This window comes from Rhamphochromis longiceps, linkage group LG1, assembly GCF_057381845.1.
Source record: "Rhamphochromis longiceps isolate RC_006_pf linkage group LG1, R_longiceps_female_GT1.1, whole genome shotgun sequence".
NCBI lineage: Eukaryota > Metazoa > Chordata > Actinopteri > Cichliformes > Cichlidae > Rhamphochromis > Rhamphochromis longiceps.
This window is the reverse complement of record NC_140557.1, coordinates 40,154,793-40,171,992: the sequence shown is the minus strand read 5'-3', so window position 1 is coordinate 40,171,992 and position 17,200 is coordinate 40,154,793. Positions and strand designations below refer to the sequence as shown.

At 41.1% G+C, this 17,200-nt stretch overlaps 1 protein-coding gene across 1 annotated transcript in view; it reads right to left on the bottom strand.

Annotated features, from left to right (window-relative positions):
* shank2b (SH3 and multiple ankyrin repeat domains 2b) overlaps positions 1-17,200 on the bottom strand; it is a 220,153-nt gene that overhangs the window by 19,387 nt on the left and 183,566 nt on the right. The window contains exons 16-19 of the mRNA XM_085408855.1: positions 11,306-11,441; positions 10,235-10,315; positions 3,518-3,630; positions 2,867-2,972 (exon numbers count right to left, since the gene is read on the bottom strand). Of these exons, the coding sequence (XP_085264981.1) occupies positions 2,867-2,972; positions 3,518-3,630; positions 10,235-10,315; positions 11,306-11,441 (436 nt within the window). The remainder of the gene's footprint in view (positions 1-2,866; positions 2,973-3,517; positions 3,631-10,234; positions 10,316-11,305; positions 11,442-17,200) is intronic.

The window sequence follows — 17,200 nt, the reverse complement described above, 5'->3', positions numbered from 1 at the left end:
ATGCAGGAAAGGTTCCTGAAATTTGTGAGAGGCCAGATAGATGTGAAATGTAACTGCTGTTTCGACAGTAAGTAGGAATATTCTCACCAATTGAAATGTTCAATCTGGAAATCAGGACAGAAGTTATGTAGCTGTTATTACAGAAATAAGGGCAAATGGCCTGCTACTTATCCAGGCCTTTTCCACGCTGAACACTCAAAGCACGTTTTCAGTACAAGACTCATTCACCAAGCACACAAGCACCTTTTTCTATACCTTAGCCCGCTGTCTAATGGTCGCAAAACACTCACACTCTGATGAATGCATTGGGTGCAAACCAGCATTCAATAGCTTGCATGAGTACACGCAGACTGGAGGACCCAGGAAGTGAACCACTGACCTTCCAATTAGTAGAAGACCTGCCCTACCTGCTGAGCCTCAGCCACCCAGAGGAGCTGATGGCTCAAATTAGCTCAAAAATTCACATCAATTTCCTGTTTTTGCTAACATATAATACCAGAAATAAAGGTCTATGTGGGTAAAATCTATGTCTAGTCCAGTATCCAGTTTTAACTTTTACATTAAGATATAAAATTTGCACCAGAGTTTTAAGAGTCTACTCTGTAGGTACAAACCACAAAGCACCCACCGAGTAGTACCATTGAGTACCCTTGAGGATGCAGCCTCGTGACAAGTCTCTATACCGTTAACCCTTTCACGTTAACCCTTTCAGTGGTCACTAGGGTTGGGCGATTGGACGAATATATCGACTTTTTTTAGTGCTGTCAGCGTTAACGCGCCGTCATCACGACTAACGTGATTAATAATTAACCCATCTGGAGCGCAGACGGAGTCAAAATCCCTGAAATGTCTCTGCCAACGCATTTGGGGCAGTTTGTCCAGAGCTTGTTCATTCTGCGCTCCAGATGGGTCGAGCGCATTAAAAAATTTAATCGCCTTAATCGCGATGAATGCTTTAACGCTGTGTTAATGCTGACAGCCCTAATTTTTATAATTTATAAAATTGTAAAAAAAATATATATATTTTTTAAATTATAATAAAAAATAATAATTTTTAAATTAGTTTGTCCATGTTTTCTTGTAATTGTTACAGTATTGATGGTATACTTGCACATAAACCACTACATTGGACACTGATGTGCTGCTCCATGCACATCAGTGTCCAATGTAGTGGAAAAGTACATGTTTAAAAAAATGAAGTTCAAATAAAAAATCCTGTTTGAGGTTGTCATAATTCATGCATGAAAGGGTTAAAGGGACAATAAGGTCCTTAATTTTCAGAGAGTGTAGAGAAGAGTATGGCTATGCAGTTTGTAGATAGAGCCCTGAATGGATTACTGTGCAAAAAGAAGATAAAGAAGATAATTTCGTGGTAATTCTGATGGCACTGCAAGTCAAAAAACCTGAAACCAACATTAGCATGTATGACATCCCTCTAGTTCGGGAGTGAGAATGAGGTTTGAGCACATGCTTAATGACCTCCAATATTATCGCCTGAAAGCACACTTTGCTGACTGGCTCACTCTAATTTATCTATAATTAGCTTTAATATTGCTAGACCACAAAGAGCAAGTCCTCAGAGCATTTTTTTTTTTTTTTTTTTTTTTTTTTTTTTTTTTTTTTGAATACCATGTAGCTTTTATTCAAGCTGTTATTATGACTTATTAATTATCTGTCAAACGCAACGGTTCAAGAAGGAAGTAACGTGGAGCATGGCATCTCAACAGACAGTAACACGATAGCTAACGGACAGCCAAGAACTGGATAATCCTTTGGCAGCTGTGAATGAGACTCAAAGTACACACAACAAAGTACTCAGGGTTTGGTAAAGTCTTTTTCACATTACAGCACTTTGGTTTCAGGAAGCACACTCTACCTTGAAGAACAGGAAAACAAAACAAAACATGGCAATCTACAGACTTTGAAAAACTCTGCAAAAATGGTTCAGAAACCGCTATGAGTTCAGGTTTTCAAACCTTATTTCACAAGCTTCTGCTTGTAAGAGTTGTAGATTGATTTATTCACACAGCTCACAGTGATATCCACCCGACTCCATCGCAAACAGATGTAATAACCTGCAATAATAGCATTTTAAAACGTCTCTTTGTCTGCAGTCTTTTTTCGTGCTACTTTTTTCTTTTTTTTTTTTTTTTTTTTTTTTTTTTTTATTAATATTTTTGGATGGACAGAAACATTAATAAATAAATATACAACTGCAATAATCATACTGTCAGTTCTCTGTCCATTTCTAAACAAACAAACAAACTAAGACAAGCAAACAAACAACACACTAACAAACAAAAAAAAAAAAAAAAAAAAAAAAAAAAAAAAAAAAAAAAAAAAAAAATTACATAAATAAATAAATAAATAAAATAAATAAAACCCAGGAGAAACAAAATAATACACCGCCTCCTGGAAAACATCAGCAAAAACAAAAACGAATAAGGGTAAAACCCCCTGGTGCAAAAAAAAAAAAAAAAAAAAAAAAAAAAAAAAAAAAAAAAATTACATAAATAAATAAATAAATAAAATAAATAAAACCCAGGAGAAACAAAATAATACACCGCCTCCTGGAAAACATCAGCAAAAACAAAAACGAATAAGGGTAAAACCCCCTGGTGCAAAAAAAAAAAAAAAAAAAAAAAAAAAAAAAAAAAAAAAAAAAAAAAAGGGCAACAACCAAAATACCAATGACACATGAAATATCCCTCTAAGAGACCATTTATCATAATGTCTAAGAGACATTGTCAATGTACCGCAAAAAGGGACCCCAAGTCCTCAGAGCATTAATAAAATATTATGACAAGCTAAAAGCACAGGTTACTGGACACTCACACACATATTTTTTACTGTATATACATCATACCTATGGACTTTTGCTTTTTCATAGTGCCCTTCTCAGGTATCCCCAGGAAGGCTCCTGGCACAGTGGGTGGCACCACAGCTACTCCTTGGCGGTCATGATACAAGGACTGAAAAGTCAATTGTAAATTATTAATATAACTAGGAATATATAATTGTTTCATTAGATCTCTAAATAACAATAACAGCATTTGCTTACAGGAATTCACACATTAGGATACATAACATATCGGCCAGGTCCAGGCATCACCTGCCACTGGCTGTGTTGACTGCTACTTGCAAATAGGAGGACAATTTTTCTGTTTTGACACTAGCTACTGATTTCAGGTGTTTTAAATAAAGCAAACTTTCAGAAACGGGAAGATGTTATCTTTCAAATGAATTCTCTTACATGCACTTTAAGATCAGCTCTACTTTTATAATATTTTCTTACACGTAAACTTAACCCTAACCTTAAATCGGCTGCTAAACATCAGCATTAGCCCTGAAGCTTTTACTACAGGAGCTCTAAAAGGACAAACAGTTTTTCATCATGGCATCCAGTCTGGGGAAGCAGCACAGGGTACAGCCACACAACCTGATACTGAACAATCTAATTTACAGTAACAGCGATCTGAAACAATGATCACCATAAAGTGAGTTTGCTTATGCTTACATTCATATCAGTTGGCGTAACCAAGCAGCGACTGGATGGGCGTGGTTTAATTGTGGCTATCTTCATGTCAACAGGTGATGTCTTCTGGGCATGGGTCATCTCTTCTACTTTGTCTGCAAAGCAAACCAAGTCATAATATGTCAGCACTGAAAAACGTGACAAGGGGCAGGAGTGAACTTGCAAAGCCTTAGTTTCAGATCTGATGGGTCAAATGCAAGCTACTCATTCAGTCATTTACAGTGACCCTTCCTTGTGTTTCCACACCGAATTGTGAATGAAACTGAAACCAAAAACAGTTGAAACTCTTTTTTTTGTGGGTGTGGGGGTATGAGGGAGGAGGAGCAAGGGGAAGGGGAGAGAGGGCAACTTTGATGAAATGCGCCTGGCATGTCCAGCCTTGGAAGCCGTGCAAGCTCTTTCCAAACAGCCGACTCAGCAGCATCATCCAGCTCTCAGGGTCGTTCCCTCGTTAAATGTAAAATGAGCAATGGATGTGAAAGCCTGCCAAGCTTGCCATTACCTTTCTCTGTGTTTTTATTGTTTTTTTATCTTATTTTTTTACTCTGCCTGCAACACGAGAAAGCTATCAATGGCAAATTTGGCAAACCTGAACTTCCCTCTGGTGTGTGATGATGCCATCAAATAGAGTCCAGCTAAAGGGTTTTGCTCAGAGAAGCTACATGCTAGCCCTGATCTCTCCTCTTACTGTGTCACCTGCCTACAACTGTCTAGGATGTACAAAGCTTCCATGCATCAGCGGAGTGATTACTTAGAGTGACTTGGAAAACAATCCTCTTCTTCTGCGCATCTATACACAGAGGAGAGGAAAGGGGAGGAAAGGAGCATCAATGACCTTAACTACGGTTAGAGGTAAAAACCACACAAACACACAGAAATAGCAGAAAGACGCACATTCCTTTTCACTCTCTCTCTGATCTGTCTCCCAGTTGGATCGCAGCTACAACCTATCAAACAACATGCAACACGGTTGCCCTGGAAACCTATGTGTGAGTGAAACATTTCCTAGAATAAACCTCCTCCTCCTCACACGAACACACACACTAACACACACAAGTAGCTTACAGAAAAATGCACACATGAAGAAGAGAAACATGAAACTTTAAAGGTCAGGTATAGTGAAAAAACACTGACTCACACTCATTTGTAATTCCTCATTAAGCCTCTGCCACTATGTATATTTTTGTGTTTAAAGCGTAAAAAGATTCTAGAAAGTAAACAGTGTATGCTTACTGCTGATAGTGTTGCAAATTAGGTTTGTGGGTCTGCCTGCAAAGAAGCGCTGTGAGGTGACATGCCCCTTTAATCAAAAGCAAACCCTGGGAATGCTCAGCAAGAAGAATCTATAGCCTGTGATTACTACGACATTTAACCATGCACTAACAACATTTAGAAGACAGAAACAGCTGCAATCAAAACACTTTGTAAATCATGCAAATGCACTATGGGCGTAGCTCCATTTGGTTTAATTCGGTCGAAATGGAGCGAGTCAGAAAAGGAATCACTAAATACAACAGTGTTAGTTAATCACAGTGGGGTGGACTGTGTGGGAAATACGGGACAGAAATCAATCACTGGAGATACTAGATCAGACTGAAAGCATGCCCGCTGTAACTTACCACCTTTCTTTTTCCTTAGAGTGGCTTAAAGGATGACAAAAAAAGAGTCTTCAGAGCATATACACAGACTCAACGCTTTTCCCCGGAGACATGAAAAGCTGCCCTCGTCCCAAAGCCCTGTGATGAGGGCGGCTCATGAAAGATGTGAGAACTTCTTATTTTGGTCGTTTGATTAACAATAATAAGCACAATTCAAGGATCCTGTTCAGTACTATTAACTAAATGCTACTCAGTCGTCTTTCTCTAATATCTTCTGAATGTCTTTTCTGGCAGCGGTCCCCGACCCCCGGGCCTCGGACTGGTACCGTGAGTCCGTTTGGTGCCGGGCTGCGAGAGCTGAGGCTCGGGTGTGAAATTGATGGTTTTCAGGGTTTTTATCGTTAACTGGGTTTCCCTGGGTCTCTTCTCGTGTTGTAGTCGTGCGTCTTATTTTGAAAGAAATATTTACGTGTTACCATAGCGACCAGAGAGCATAAAGGGGCAGACAGGAGGATGTTACTCTCAGTGTTGTTGGCGCATTTCAGGAGGACGCTGCTAATAAAGTTACACAATTACACAGTGAATTCACGTTTATTATTATATTTTCAAAACACCACAGTTTTTGTCTTGCTCGTATCATTTTATTTTGTCGTATTTATCCGCGACACCTTAAAGATATTATCTGACATTTAAACCGGTCTGTGGCGCAAAAAGGTTGGGGACCGCTGTATCAGGTCACAGTTCCTTTTCCAAATGTCTGACCCAGTTCTGTGCTCCAAATTTAAGCTAATTCCTACAAAAGATATAGTGATATAGTCACATGGCCAACTGACATTGTTCCTCCTAACTTCATGAAAGAGGTTTTGCCTGTCATCTCCCCCAGCTTCTCTCTGTCATAAATAATTCTCCTTCATCAGGCTGCATTCCAGATTACTTTAAAGCAGCCAGTGTGTTCTCGCCGCTTAAAAAACAAACCCTAATCAGCTCCTAAATCTTAATCTAGAATTTGGCTGAGGTTTTTAAGGTAAACATGGGAGGGATAGCATAGGGATAGCATGCTTTTTCAGGATGTGGGCCCAAGCTCGTTTAAAACAGTCTGAGATAAAGAAGAAAACTGTCCTATCATCTGGCCAAGAGAAACTGAAATTATTATTAGGAAATTATGGAAACAACTTCCTGGATATGATGACATGATGGTGTGATCATATTCAGTTTAAATGCAGTCAACTATATATCTGTATATATAGTTTTTTTATTTGCATGTGGTAGCCAATCAGAAGAGTGTTTGGTGAGTGGGAGGTGGGAGCGAAAAAACGACTTCATTAAGAATAAATAAACTGATGCAACCCAGCATCACAGCAAAACGTGTATTCCACAGTGTCCATTTCACACTGTGCCTCTCCAAAATGTGAAATGGACACTCATGCATGCACACATGCAAATGCATTATACATTTGAAGTCAAGAAGTCAGCAGTGAGTAAAAAATGTATGAAGTAGATTCTAAGGTTCGTAATTGGCTGAAACGATGAAGCTAGGCAGCTAATGTGTATTTACATTAGTGCTGTCAGCGTTAATCTAATTAAAAAGACGTTAACGCCATAACTGCATTAACGAGGCAAATCTCTGTTAACGAGTTACCGTAGATCGCCCTGTGCGTGGGGCTGCATGGCGTCAGCGCGGTCCAGCGCCACGTCCAGCCCCACGCGAGGGGCGATCCGCGGTAACTTGCTAACGGAGATTTGCTGCGTTAATGCAGTTATGCCGTTAACATCTTTTTAACTAGATTAACGCTGACAGCACAAATTTATATGTAAATGTGTTAGTTATGCCTGTTTAAACACAAATAAAATATCCCCCCCGTGCTGTTACTGCAGCTTAGAGCAACTTCTGCACGGACACAGTGGACATGTGTGTCTACTGCACATTTTGCCATGATATCTGTCTGATGAGCTGCACATAGACCAAGTGTAAGACAAATAACAATTATTTTGGACCATGTGCGATGCTGCTTTAGTCCAAAGATTAAAAAAAAGGTTAAAAGTTCTAACAGGTCTCCTTTAACATGTGTCTGCCTAACAAGTCAAAGTAAGTTTGGGTTTGCCAGCAGATCAGTTTGAATCGAGCAGCTAGCAGCAACCACAGCAAGCTTTAAAAAACCACATGCAACAAACTGCATGTATCCACGTCCTCTGCAAGCAAACCAAGTTCAGCGTGACATCAGTCACAAGTTATTACTTCCTAAATTCTGTTTAAAAACCTTTGGCTACAGTGGAAAGAGATCCACCTGCTGCTGTTTGTTGTTTGTCTACCAAAGGATCAGCTCAACAATGATTTGTGTCATCACGGTAACGACAGGTGTCATCACCTCAGACTATAATAAGAAGGGTTACAACTTTAACATCAGGTAAAAATCAAACATCCAAAAACCTTTCTTCACCTGGGAAAGGTAGGACATTTATGCGTGTGAGCACTCATAAATTGATTGTTTGTCCTCTTCTAATGCTCCTTTCACATTTCATGGCTGCCCTCCTTTCAGGCCTGTGTCTCCTTTGAACGCATCATCTCAGAAACTCTAACTCTGCTGTTTGTCATGAGGCGTCAGGACAACACAAAACACCTCTAAAATGTACATCGTACTAGTGCTGGGCGATATGGAAAAAATATTTATCACGATATGAATTATTTTATATCACGATAACGATATATATCACGATATACCACCTGACCTGTGGTCATCTGGAAAGTACGCAGTCTGTAAACGAGCGCAGAGGTCTTTGTTAATGACATGGATGGTTACGCTCATGTAGGGCTGCGTATCTCTGCTCGTCCATATGTCAGTCGTCAAGGCATAATGCACGATACTGCAAACATCCTTCTCTACTTTGGCAACTCGACTTTACTGAAGTGCTTAGGACCGGGCATAACATACCTCTGATCAAGGACTTTGACGAGGTCACGAAAGCTGTCCTTCTCAGCTACATAAACAGGGGCCATGCCTTTAGAAATGTATAAATGCCGTCTTGCATTTATAAATGCGAGACGGCTCCTGTGATTTGTTTATGGCGCTGGGACGTTTTCTCATACGGCGTGCCTTGTGCGAAAGACTGCTGTATCTTCAGCTGGTATAGTTTTTCTTTTCCCAACTTGCTCCCGTCGTTCCACAACTTGGTTTAGCTCGGATTTTCTGATCTTGAGTATTCTTTTTCGTGGACCTTCTGTAGGTGATAGAAGAGATTTGTTGTGTTGCCATTGAGTGCAGGAACAATTTTATAGCATAGCTTGCAAATGGGCGTCTTCTGCTCTGTGTTGGTGCTGTTGAACTCAAAATGTAACCAAATCACAGACGTACCCCCTCTTTTCGGTAAAAGTGCTTCTTCTTGGGCTGCTTGTGTAGCTGTGTCTGCCTGTTGCATGTCCGGGCATGAAACTGCAACCTGTCGCTCGTCCATCGTTTTGAGTTACCTTAAAGCATGTTGCAAATCCGGGTGCACGTAAAGCAGCACCATGTCGCAAAACCACAAGAGGGAGTTTCTTTGTGAAAAATATAATTTTTTATACTTTATTTCTTCTTGCATAAAGTTAAGAGTATGTATAGTGAGAAGACAACACTAATATATTTGCCACAGGCTATTTAACCCTTTAAGACCTACCATAGAACCAAGTCTGCCAGAACTTATCTTTATATTTTTACATGCTGTAGTGCCATTTGTGGGAGCATTTCCAGTTGCTATACATCAATACAACCATTATAGCCCAAATTTTAATAATACGTATGCATTAAGTCCATAGTAACTACATAAATTGCAAAAAAGTGCAAAAAAAAATTGAAAATTGTTTTTGGGGTTTTCTTTACATATATTTCTAGTTAGAGAAATTTAAGAGGCTTATCCCTCAAAACTGCAAATACAAAAAAGTTGCACAAAATAGTTTCCCACCACAGGAAATTTATTTTGAGTGTCTTCATAGTTTTATTTTTGAGATACACTAATTTTTATATACTGCAGGAAAAATGAAAATAAATATTATAGTGCAAATTTGCAAAAAAAACCAGCATGTGCATCAAAATAAACTATTTCCAACAGCGTAATTTGAGTTATAAGCGATACAGAAAAGCATAAAGTCAAACATGACTTTAAAAAAAACTCCAGCATAGGCTTATAAGGCCCTAAAGGTAAATAAAAAACATTTTCTGTGAAAATGACGTCACTTCCGGTTCTGGCCAGTTAATGGCGGACATGTGATAGTTCGCGCTGACGTCTATTCCAACGTAGGAAGTGTTATGAACAACTGATCGGATCGGCAAAGCCTGTTTCTGGAATATTATGTTTTTGTTGCTGCAAGTGCTTTTTATGCAATTTTTGCAAAGCCATATGTGGAAGGAAACCGTGACCGAGGACAAGCTGATGGCACAAGATGTAAGTACAACTCCTCCGGTTTCATATGCAAAAAAAATTATTGCGCTAGCTTACGCGGTTCCGGTTTTACAGGGATTTACGCAAAACGGAGCGTGCTGCTCCGACCGGCTTTAAAGGGTTAATGATATATTTTATGTAATAATTTATAAAATTAGGTTAGAAACGATAGAAAGGCACAATAGACACTTTTCTATTGTCCACACAATATATATCGTCATATCGCCCAGCACTACATCGTACACACGGACAAACAGAAAGACGAAGACGATACAGTCACACTAATGCTCTTTTTACTCATTTGCTCTTTGCAGCAGAAGCAACAAGTCATGAGTGTGGATGAGTGTGGGCATCCAGAAGCAAGAGCACTTCATGCAACGGAGGAGAGGAGATGAGGGAGGAAAAGCGTTTTTCTTCTATTTTCTTCTTTAAGGCAAACTAAAGTGACCAGATGATGGAAACGCATATTGCATTAGTCTGAACGAAAGCCTCAATCAGCCACTGTGAGCAAATGAATATGAAGTTGGGCATAATGGATGGCAGAAGGTTATACAGCATTATCTGCTTACCTTTATCCACTATTGAGAGATTAACCAACCATGAGAAAGAGGTACAAAAAAGATCTTCTGTGAGACACTTGCTCCCATTTGCCATTGTGAGTTACCAGAGTCAAAACTGCAGCTCTTACCGAGTTCCTCGAGTTCAGACGTCATCGACTTTGAGCGCATTGACAGGGCTGTGGTGGGGGCTCTCTTTGGAGGTGGAGGAGCTGAGCAGAGAGAAACAGACATGTGACCAAAAGCAGGCAGGTCATCTGCAGTGATCTGGAGGCGTCACACCTTTTCAGGTAAATCTTTAATCGATCAGTCAAATTTCACTGAGGGAAAAGGATCAAATTAGAAATATTTTCTGATGATAGGAAAATATAATAGAGTATCAGAAAAACACAGAGACAAAAGCAATATTCTGATCAGAGATTTTTGACAAACATTTAAAGGTTTGCTTATTTCCATGTGTAGATTTTGTCTAGTTTGTATTAAAACCACCTGGTCTGACCTCTCGTGTTTGCTGTTTGTATCCTAAGCACAGAGTTGGTCCGGTTTCTCATGGTCTTTGAGGGGTATTATTACACAGTCCTTCTTTCCCCCCCAACCAGTTTCAGTAGATGACCTCCCTGATAATGGCTTTGTTGGAGGTCTCTTCCTGTTGACCTCTAGCTGACCTCTGTTGGTCTCTAGCACTGTGACCTCACATCAAGGAGATCCTGCTTGGAGTTTTCATGTTTTCACCATGTCTCTCCAGCTTCCTCTCACAGTCCAAACACATTAGCTAACTGGTGATTATAAATTTATAGTAGGCATGAATCTGAGCGTGACCGGTCTGTCTCTATATGTGTGCACCCTGCCTCATGCCCTGTGACAGCTGGGATAGGCTCCAGCTCCTCCCGGGACCCTGAATTGGAAAAGTGGGAGCAAATGGATGGATGTTTGGCTATTAAAGAGGATTTGCTTTACAACACATAGTGCGCTGAGATTTCTTCTAGCTATACAGATAATAGTGAACTAAATCATCAGTCAGTGTGTCACTTTAATATTTTAATACAGGAGGTACATCTGTGATCAGGTTCACACAGCACTGTACTACAGCAGGCTGTATGCTACAGCTGTGCTCTGCTGCTCCTCAGCTGAAGCACCTCATGACGATTATATTCTCGAATCCATGTCTAAACACGACTGGCAGCCATTTTCAGTCTCTGTACCTTTTTTGCGTGCTGTGTCCTCGGGGTCCAGATTCCGGCTCACTGTCACCACCTTAATCAGGAGCCGGTTGCCTCCCTGGCGGATCATGTTGACCACCTGTCGATGGCCCACCTTCACCACATTCTCCTGGTTCACCTGCCACAAACAAACCAAAAGTTTTCTTATCCTGCATCTTTGCTCATGTTATTAACTGCGTATTTATGAACAGCACAAACATGTAAACACTGGACCGACACCTCAGTTTTGTGTGGGAGAAAACTGCTGCTCATTTAAATCTGAAGATGCAAAATTCAATACAAAAGAAACTGTGAAAAGTGCAAGTATGGCTTCACAGTGCAAACCATCATTTTCTACTGGAAACCAACCAGACTGGTAAACTGTCTCTCCAGCCACCACATCCACTAGTTTGATTTAAAACGTTACTAAAATGTATTTTTATTGAACACACTGTGTAGACATATTTCAAGCAGTTAAAGCGAGTGAGTCTCTGTGCTAACAACTGTGCCATGAGCTAGTTTGAGTCAGATGTTCTGTCTAAGGACATAAATGTATAAATGAAGATCTACAAAGTTCAGTGACTGACCAGCACTGATCTTCTCTACAGCTGTGGCCAAAACTAATTTATTTATTTGCCATTAAAAGATTTTGAAACATATTAAATCCTTGTAATTCTTCTTCACAATATCATAGAAACGTGTATATAATGTTCTAAATTAAAACCTGCAAAGTGCATGAAAAACAAACTTGTGCCGTTGTCAAAACCTGTTGAAAGACCGGCTGGTGTGAACCATTCCTCGATCACAAAAACTTTCATAGAATTATAAAAGCAGCTTTGAGACGCATGGAGCTGAAAAATGTTGTGTTAGTCTGCAAACCGAGAAGCTGTCTAAATGAAGGAAATTTAGGAATGTTGCTACTTTGCTTTAGGATTTGGAATCTGCAAAGATCACATAATTACAAAAACCACTCAAACACCTTTGGAACAAAATTCTGTTGAAAGCAAAATATTGAGCTTTGTGGATAAACGCTTGTCATGAGAAAACAAGATACAAATCCTGGTAATTACCCAGGGTTCACCCACGGGCTGCATACAATTCTGTTTACACTTAGCCTTAATCAAAGTGTCTTGATGCATGCTCAATCATCCAGGTAAGTAAATCCCAAAAGGTTGATTCTGTTCATCTGGACGTAGCTCGTCCAAAACCTCCAAAAAGTTTACATTTTGTCTCGGGGACTTTTGTCACAGATAATTTCCCCAAAAGTCTCGGTGATGATCAAGATGCTTTTGACATCTTGCCAATTTTTGCCAAAATCTCTTTCTTATTGCTGAATCATGAAAACTGACCTTAATGAATTAAATAATCATTCTGTATTCACAGGGGTTATTTTTAATGTATATTAAAGCTAGTTGGATGATCTGAAACATTCAGGAAAGGACAAATACTTTATTTCACAGCAACGTACAGGCCAGAGTTGTACAATCTCCTTCTACATAACAGTGACAGACAAGAGAACAGACTTCTTACACCTCTGTACGTCCAAATAAAAGACAATGAAACCAGGAAATTGATTAACAATTTTCAAAATAAGCAGCTGAAGGAATCAACAAAATCTTCATGGCTGCAATATTCATAAAGGAGCCTGGCTGCTGCCCTCTATGTTTCTCCATGTATACGTCATAAACATCAGCTCATATAATAATGGCTCAAGGACACGGTGAGAAATCTGAAGCTTCAATTAAAAACAAAGAAACAATTTGGACTTTTTGTTCTTGGAGGAAAGCTGTGATGTCTGTGACACAGCTGTGATGGTGGCTGTACAAAAAAGTTGGACTTTTAAAGTGGATTGTATTATTATACCAAAACCGCTAACTCCATCAGGGCAAGAGTACTGAATCACAGTTTGTTGCAATTTGTTATCGAGCACTTTAAGTCGGTATCAGTGCTGGATTTTCATTCTTCTCTTAAAGAGGAGAACGTTCCATACATCAAGAGAGATGCCCAGAAGATGGCTAGCTTTATATGTTAGTAAACATTCCCAGTGATGGATTTTGACCTTTTTATTTCCACCTAAGACACCGAGCCATGGGGCAGCATGGCGGTGGGGTTGTTATCTGTTTCTCTGTGTTAGCACTGTGCCAGGGTGTTCCCCAGCTCTTGCCCTATGGTAGCTGGAGTAGGTGATCCTGATAAGGTTAAGTGGAAGAGAATAATTGGATAGTGAACCTGACTTTTATGCACTTGTTCAAGCACAAAACCGACTAGATTTCTCTCACTGAACATTAAACTATAAGCAAAAGCAGCAATAGTAACTCTACTATGTTAAAAGTGTTCAAAACTTTGTAAAATATGCAAATATATCTTGTCTGATTTTGAAATGTTGATTAAATAGTGATAAGTTATGTTAGCATTTTTACACTACCTATTTCACTGTATCTGTAAAATCACACTGATGATACTTTGATGTATACCTAACAACTAAACACAATCATATCACAAACACCCCAAGATGTCAACTGAGCCTCCAAACTCCTCAGATCAGACTGCTCCCCTACCCATCTCTCAAACACCATCATAAAGTTCGCGGATGACACCACAGTGGTTGGACTCATCTCAAGGGGGGAGGAGTCGGACTACAGAGATGAGGTCAACAAACTGACTGAGTGGTGTTCAGTTAACAACCTCCAACTGAACACCACGAAAACTAAAGAACTTATCTTGGACTTCAGGAAGGGCAGAGCAGACCCGGCCCCACTTTACATTCACGGGAACTGTGTGGAGAGGGTACACTCCATGAGGTTTCTGGGCGTGCAGATCTCTGATGACCTCTCCTGGACTGCAAATACTACGGCGGTGGTTAAAAAGGCCCAGCAGCGTCTCCACTTTCTGAGAGTGCTCAGGAGGAACAACCTGGAGGAGAGGCTGCTGGTGACATTTTACAGAGCCACCATAGAGAGCATCCTAACGTACGGCATAACAACATGGTATGCAGGGTGCTCAGCTGCGGACAGGAAAGTACTGCAGAGGGTCATCAACACAGCCCAGAAGATCACTGGCTGCTCTCTGCCCAGCCTGGAGGTCACTGCAAACTCTCGGTACCTCAGCAGAGCTGGCAATATCATCAAGGACCACTCTCACCCCAGCAATCAACTGTTTGAACTATTACCGTCAGGCCGACGGTACAGGTCACATAAAACCAGGACAAACAGATTCAGGGATAGCTTCTTTCCCTGGGCCCTGTGCTTCGTACGTCGCTTACTACATCCAAGATCAAATGAAACATCCAAGACCAAACCATCGCGCTAACCGTGAGCTCGCTAATCCGGTTCCCCGAACACACCTGTTGTTGACGATTAGTACAGCTGGACGCAGTAATGTGACATCACTGGGTGTCGTAAAAGGGGCTACGCATCGATAGTAGAAACATTGATCGGCAACCCGCTGATTGGTCGGCGAAAATGTCGAAGGAGTGCGCTCGGCTCGGTATTTTTCGGCAGCAGAGCAAGAACTCATGAGTGCGGGATTTCAGGAGTTTCAGAGTTTAATTAAAACGCAAGAGAACACTGCAAAGGCTGCAAAAGCAAGGAGAGAGGGCTGGCAGAAAGTTGCTGACAAATCAAACTCGTAGGTAATTTAATAATAATAATAATAATAATGGATTCGGTTTATATAGCGCTTTCCAAGGCACCCAAAGCGCTTTACAATGCCACTATTCATTCACTCCCACATTCACACACTGGTGGAGGCAGCTACGGTTGTAGCCAGGCTGCCATATCGCGCCATCGGCCCCTCTGGCCAACACCAGTAGGCGGTAGGGTAGATCTATCATATGACACTATATTGTCCAATATCATATGGCATTATATTATATTATAATATGTTATATTATATCCCCTTTCACATTAGAGCCACAACAGGACCCACAAGAACATGGGAACAAGTAAAAGTGGAATACAGGAGTATTCTACAGAATGGTAATATTTATCTCTTAGATTGCTTTTCGTCTCTTGGCAAGGTAATACTGGCCTGTAATACTCTGTTAGTTTGTTCATAACAGCAACCAAGAAAAGGGCAGAGGAAAAAAAGACAGGTGGTGGTCCTGCACCCCCTCGTCAACAAGTTGGTTAAGTGAATAATACCCTCACGGGAATATCGATATCTCTCAATGAGCACACTGTCGCGCTGAGCTAAAGGATCCTGTCTATCCCGCAATATACGCTGAATTCTGAGGACTCTCCTTATCAATCTTGCACCTTCCGCAATGGGTTGGTCGCGTATACGGACAGGACATGGCTGCGACAGGCTTCCCAAATCCACCTTCGCTTTTATAGCCGTGGTCTCTCATCTTGATTACACGAAGTAATTTACAATTACTACTCTGAAATATGAATTACATCTGTAATAATCACATACATGTAATAGAATGTTAGTAGTACATTTCCCTTTTTTAGGAAATGACCTGTATGTATCTGTGTGACATCAATAAAAGGATCAGGTGCTGCATTATCTTTAGTTACATTGATAATATTTATTTATGGTGGAACAGTGGTGGAATATCGCTGTTGCTTTCGTATAAATGAAGCGGACATACCTGCGTGGCCGCGATCTAATCCTGTTTACATAAAGTAAACCTGCTCCCGGGCACAAAAAGCACATGACTGTCAATACACTACAGAAACACAAGACAAGCAACAGGGGCGGGTAAGGGTAAGAGAGAGCCGGTGTAGACAGCGCATCCGGTCCTGCAGCATGTCTGTGCTGGTCCAGTCGACCCGCCATCTGTCCCGGGAGGGAACAAGCATCGAAGGCGTTTGAAAAGGGAGGGGGATGAGTGTGTATCAGTGTATGTGTATGCGTGTGTGTGTGTGTGTCCTGAGTTAGCTGATAGTGTCCTTCGCCCTGCCAGGCTAAGTAAACAGTCTTCCAGCAGACCCAGGTAGCCTTGCATGGAATGGGGGGAACAGTCTAAACACAGTCTGTTATTAGGGTGAGAATTTGTTATGTTCAGCTCCAGCCTTGAGACCACAGCTGGCACCAAAATGGTAGCCGCATGAAATGATGGTGGTTTTTACTTTAGTGCGAACAACTCATGTAAATTTCAAAGCTGTTCTAGCAGTCCGACACTGGTCTCTCAATCTCCCGTTGGACAGCCGTGAGCTTCTCCAAGATGTTATCCATCTTACACTCCATGATGTTATCATTCTTGCGCTCAAAGAGCAAATTCTGAGAACTCACGACCGCTGTGAGTTTCTCCAAGATGTTATCCAATTTTTGCTCAGAAGTCTTAGTCTGAGTGTTCACGGCAGCCGTAAGCTTCTCCAAGATCTTATCCGTGCTGCGCTCAATGAGCCCATTTTGAGAACTCACGACTCGTCCCATCGTTTCAATCCCAACGGGCAGCCTTGTGGTGTTTTGAACAGCCGATTCCGCTTTCTTTAATCTTCGATTAGCCAGGGCCAAGCCAGCTCCGATCAGCAAGAACCCTGTTATCATGGTTCCGAAAAGGTAGATATCTTCAATGTCCTCGATCGACAGTCCCGCCAGGCACACGACCCTCCAGTTATGCCACCCACCCATCGTGTATCCAGCAGGGAACGTCCCTCCAGGACACTCAGGCTCACCCGAGCCCAGGCTTCTCGTTGAGAAGAGGGTGTCAATTGCATTCAGGGACCAGTTGATCAAATCCATAATTCCTCTTTTAGGTTTTAGAGAACAGACTGTGAGAGAGTGTTCCAGGGCAAGAGTAGAAAATAGATAAGACTAGACAAGGACACAGAAGCTAAGCAGGGAAGATAAGGGAAGGGAGAGGAGAAAAGTGCGACGGCCTTCGTCGAGAGCCAAAGCGACGAAAGCCCTACCACTGGGGCAGGTGCCGACATTGTGGAAAACATCCCG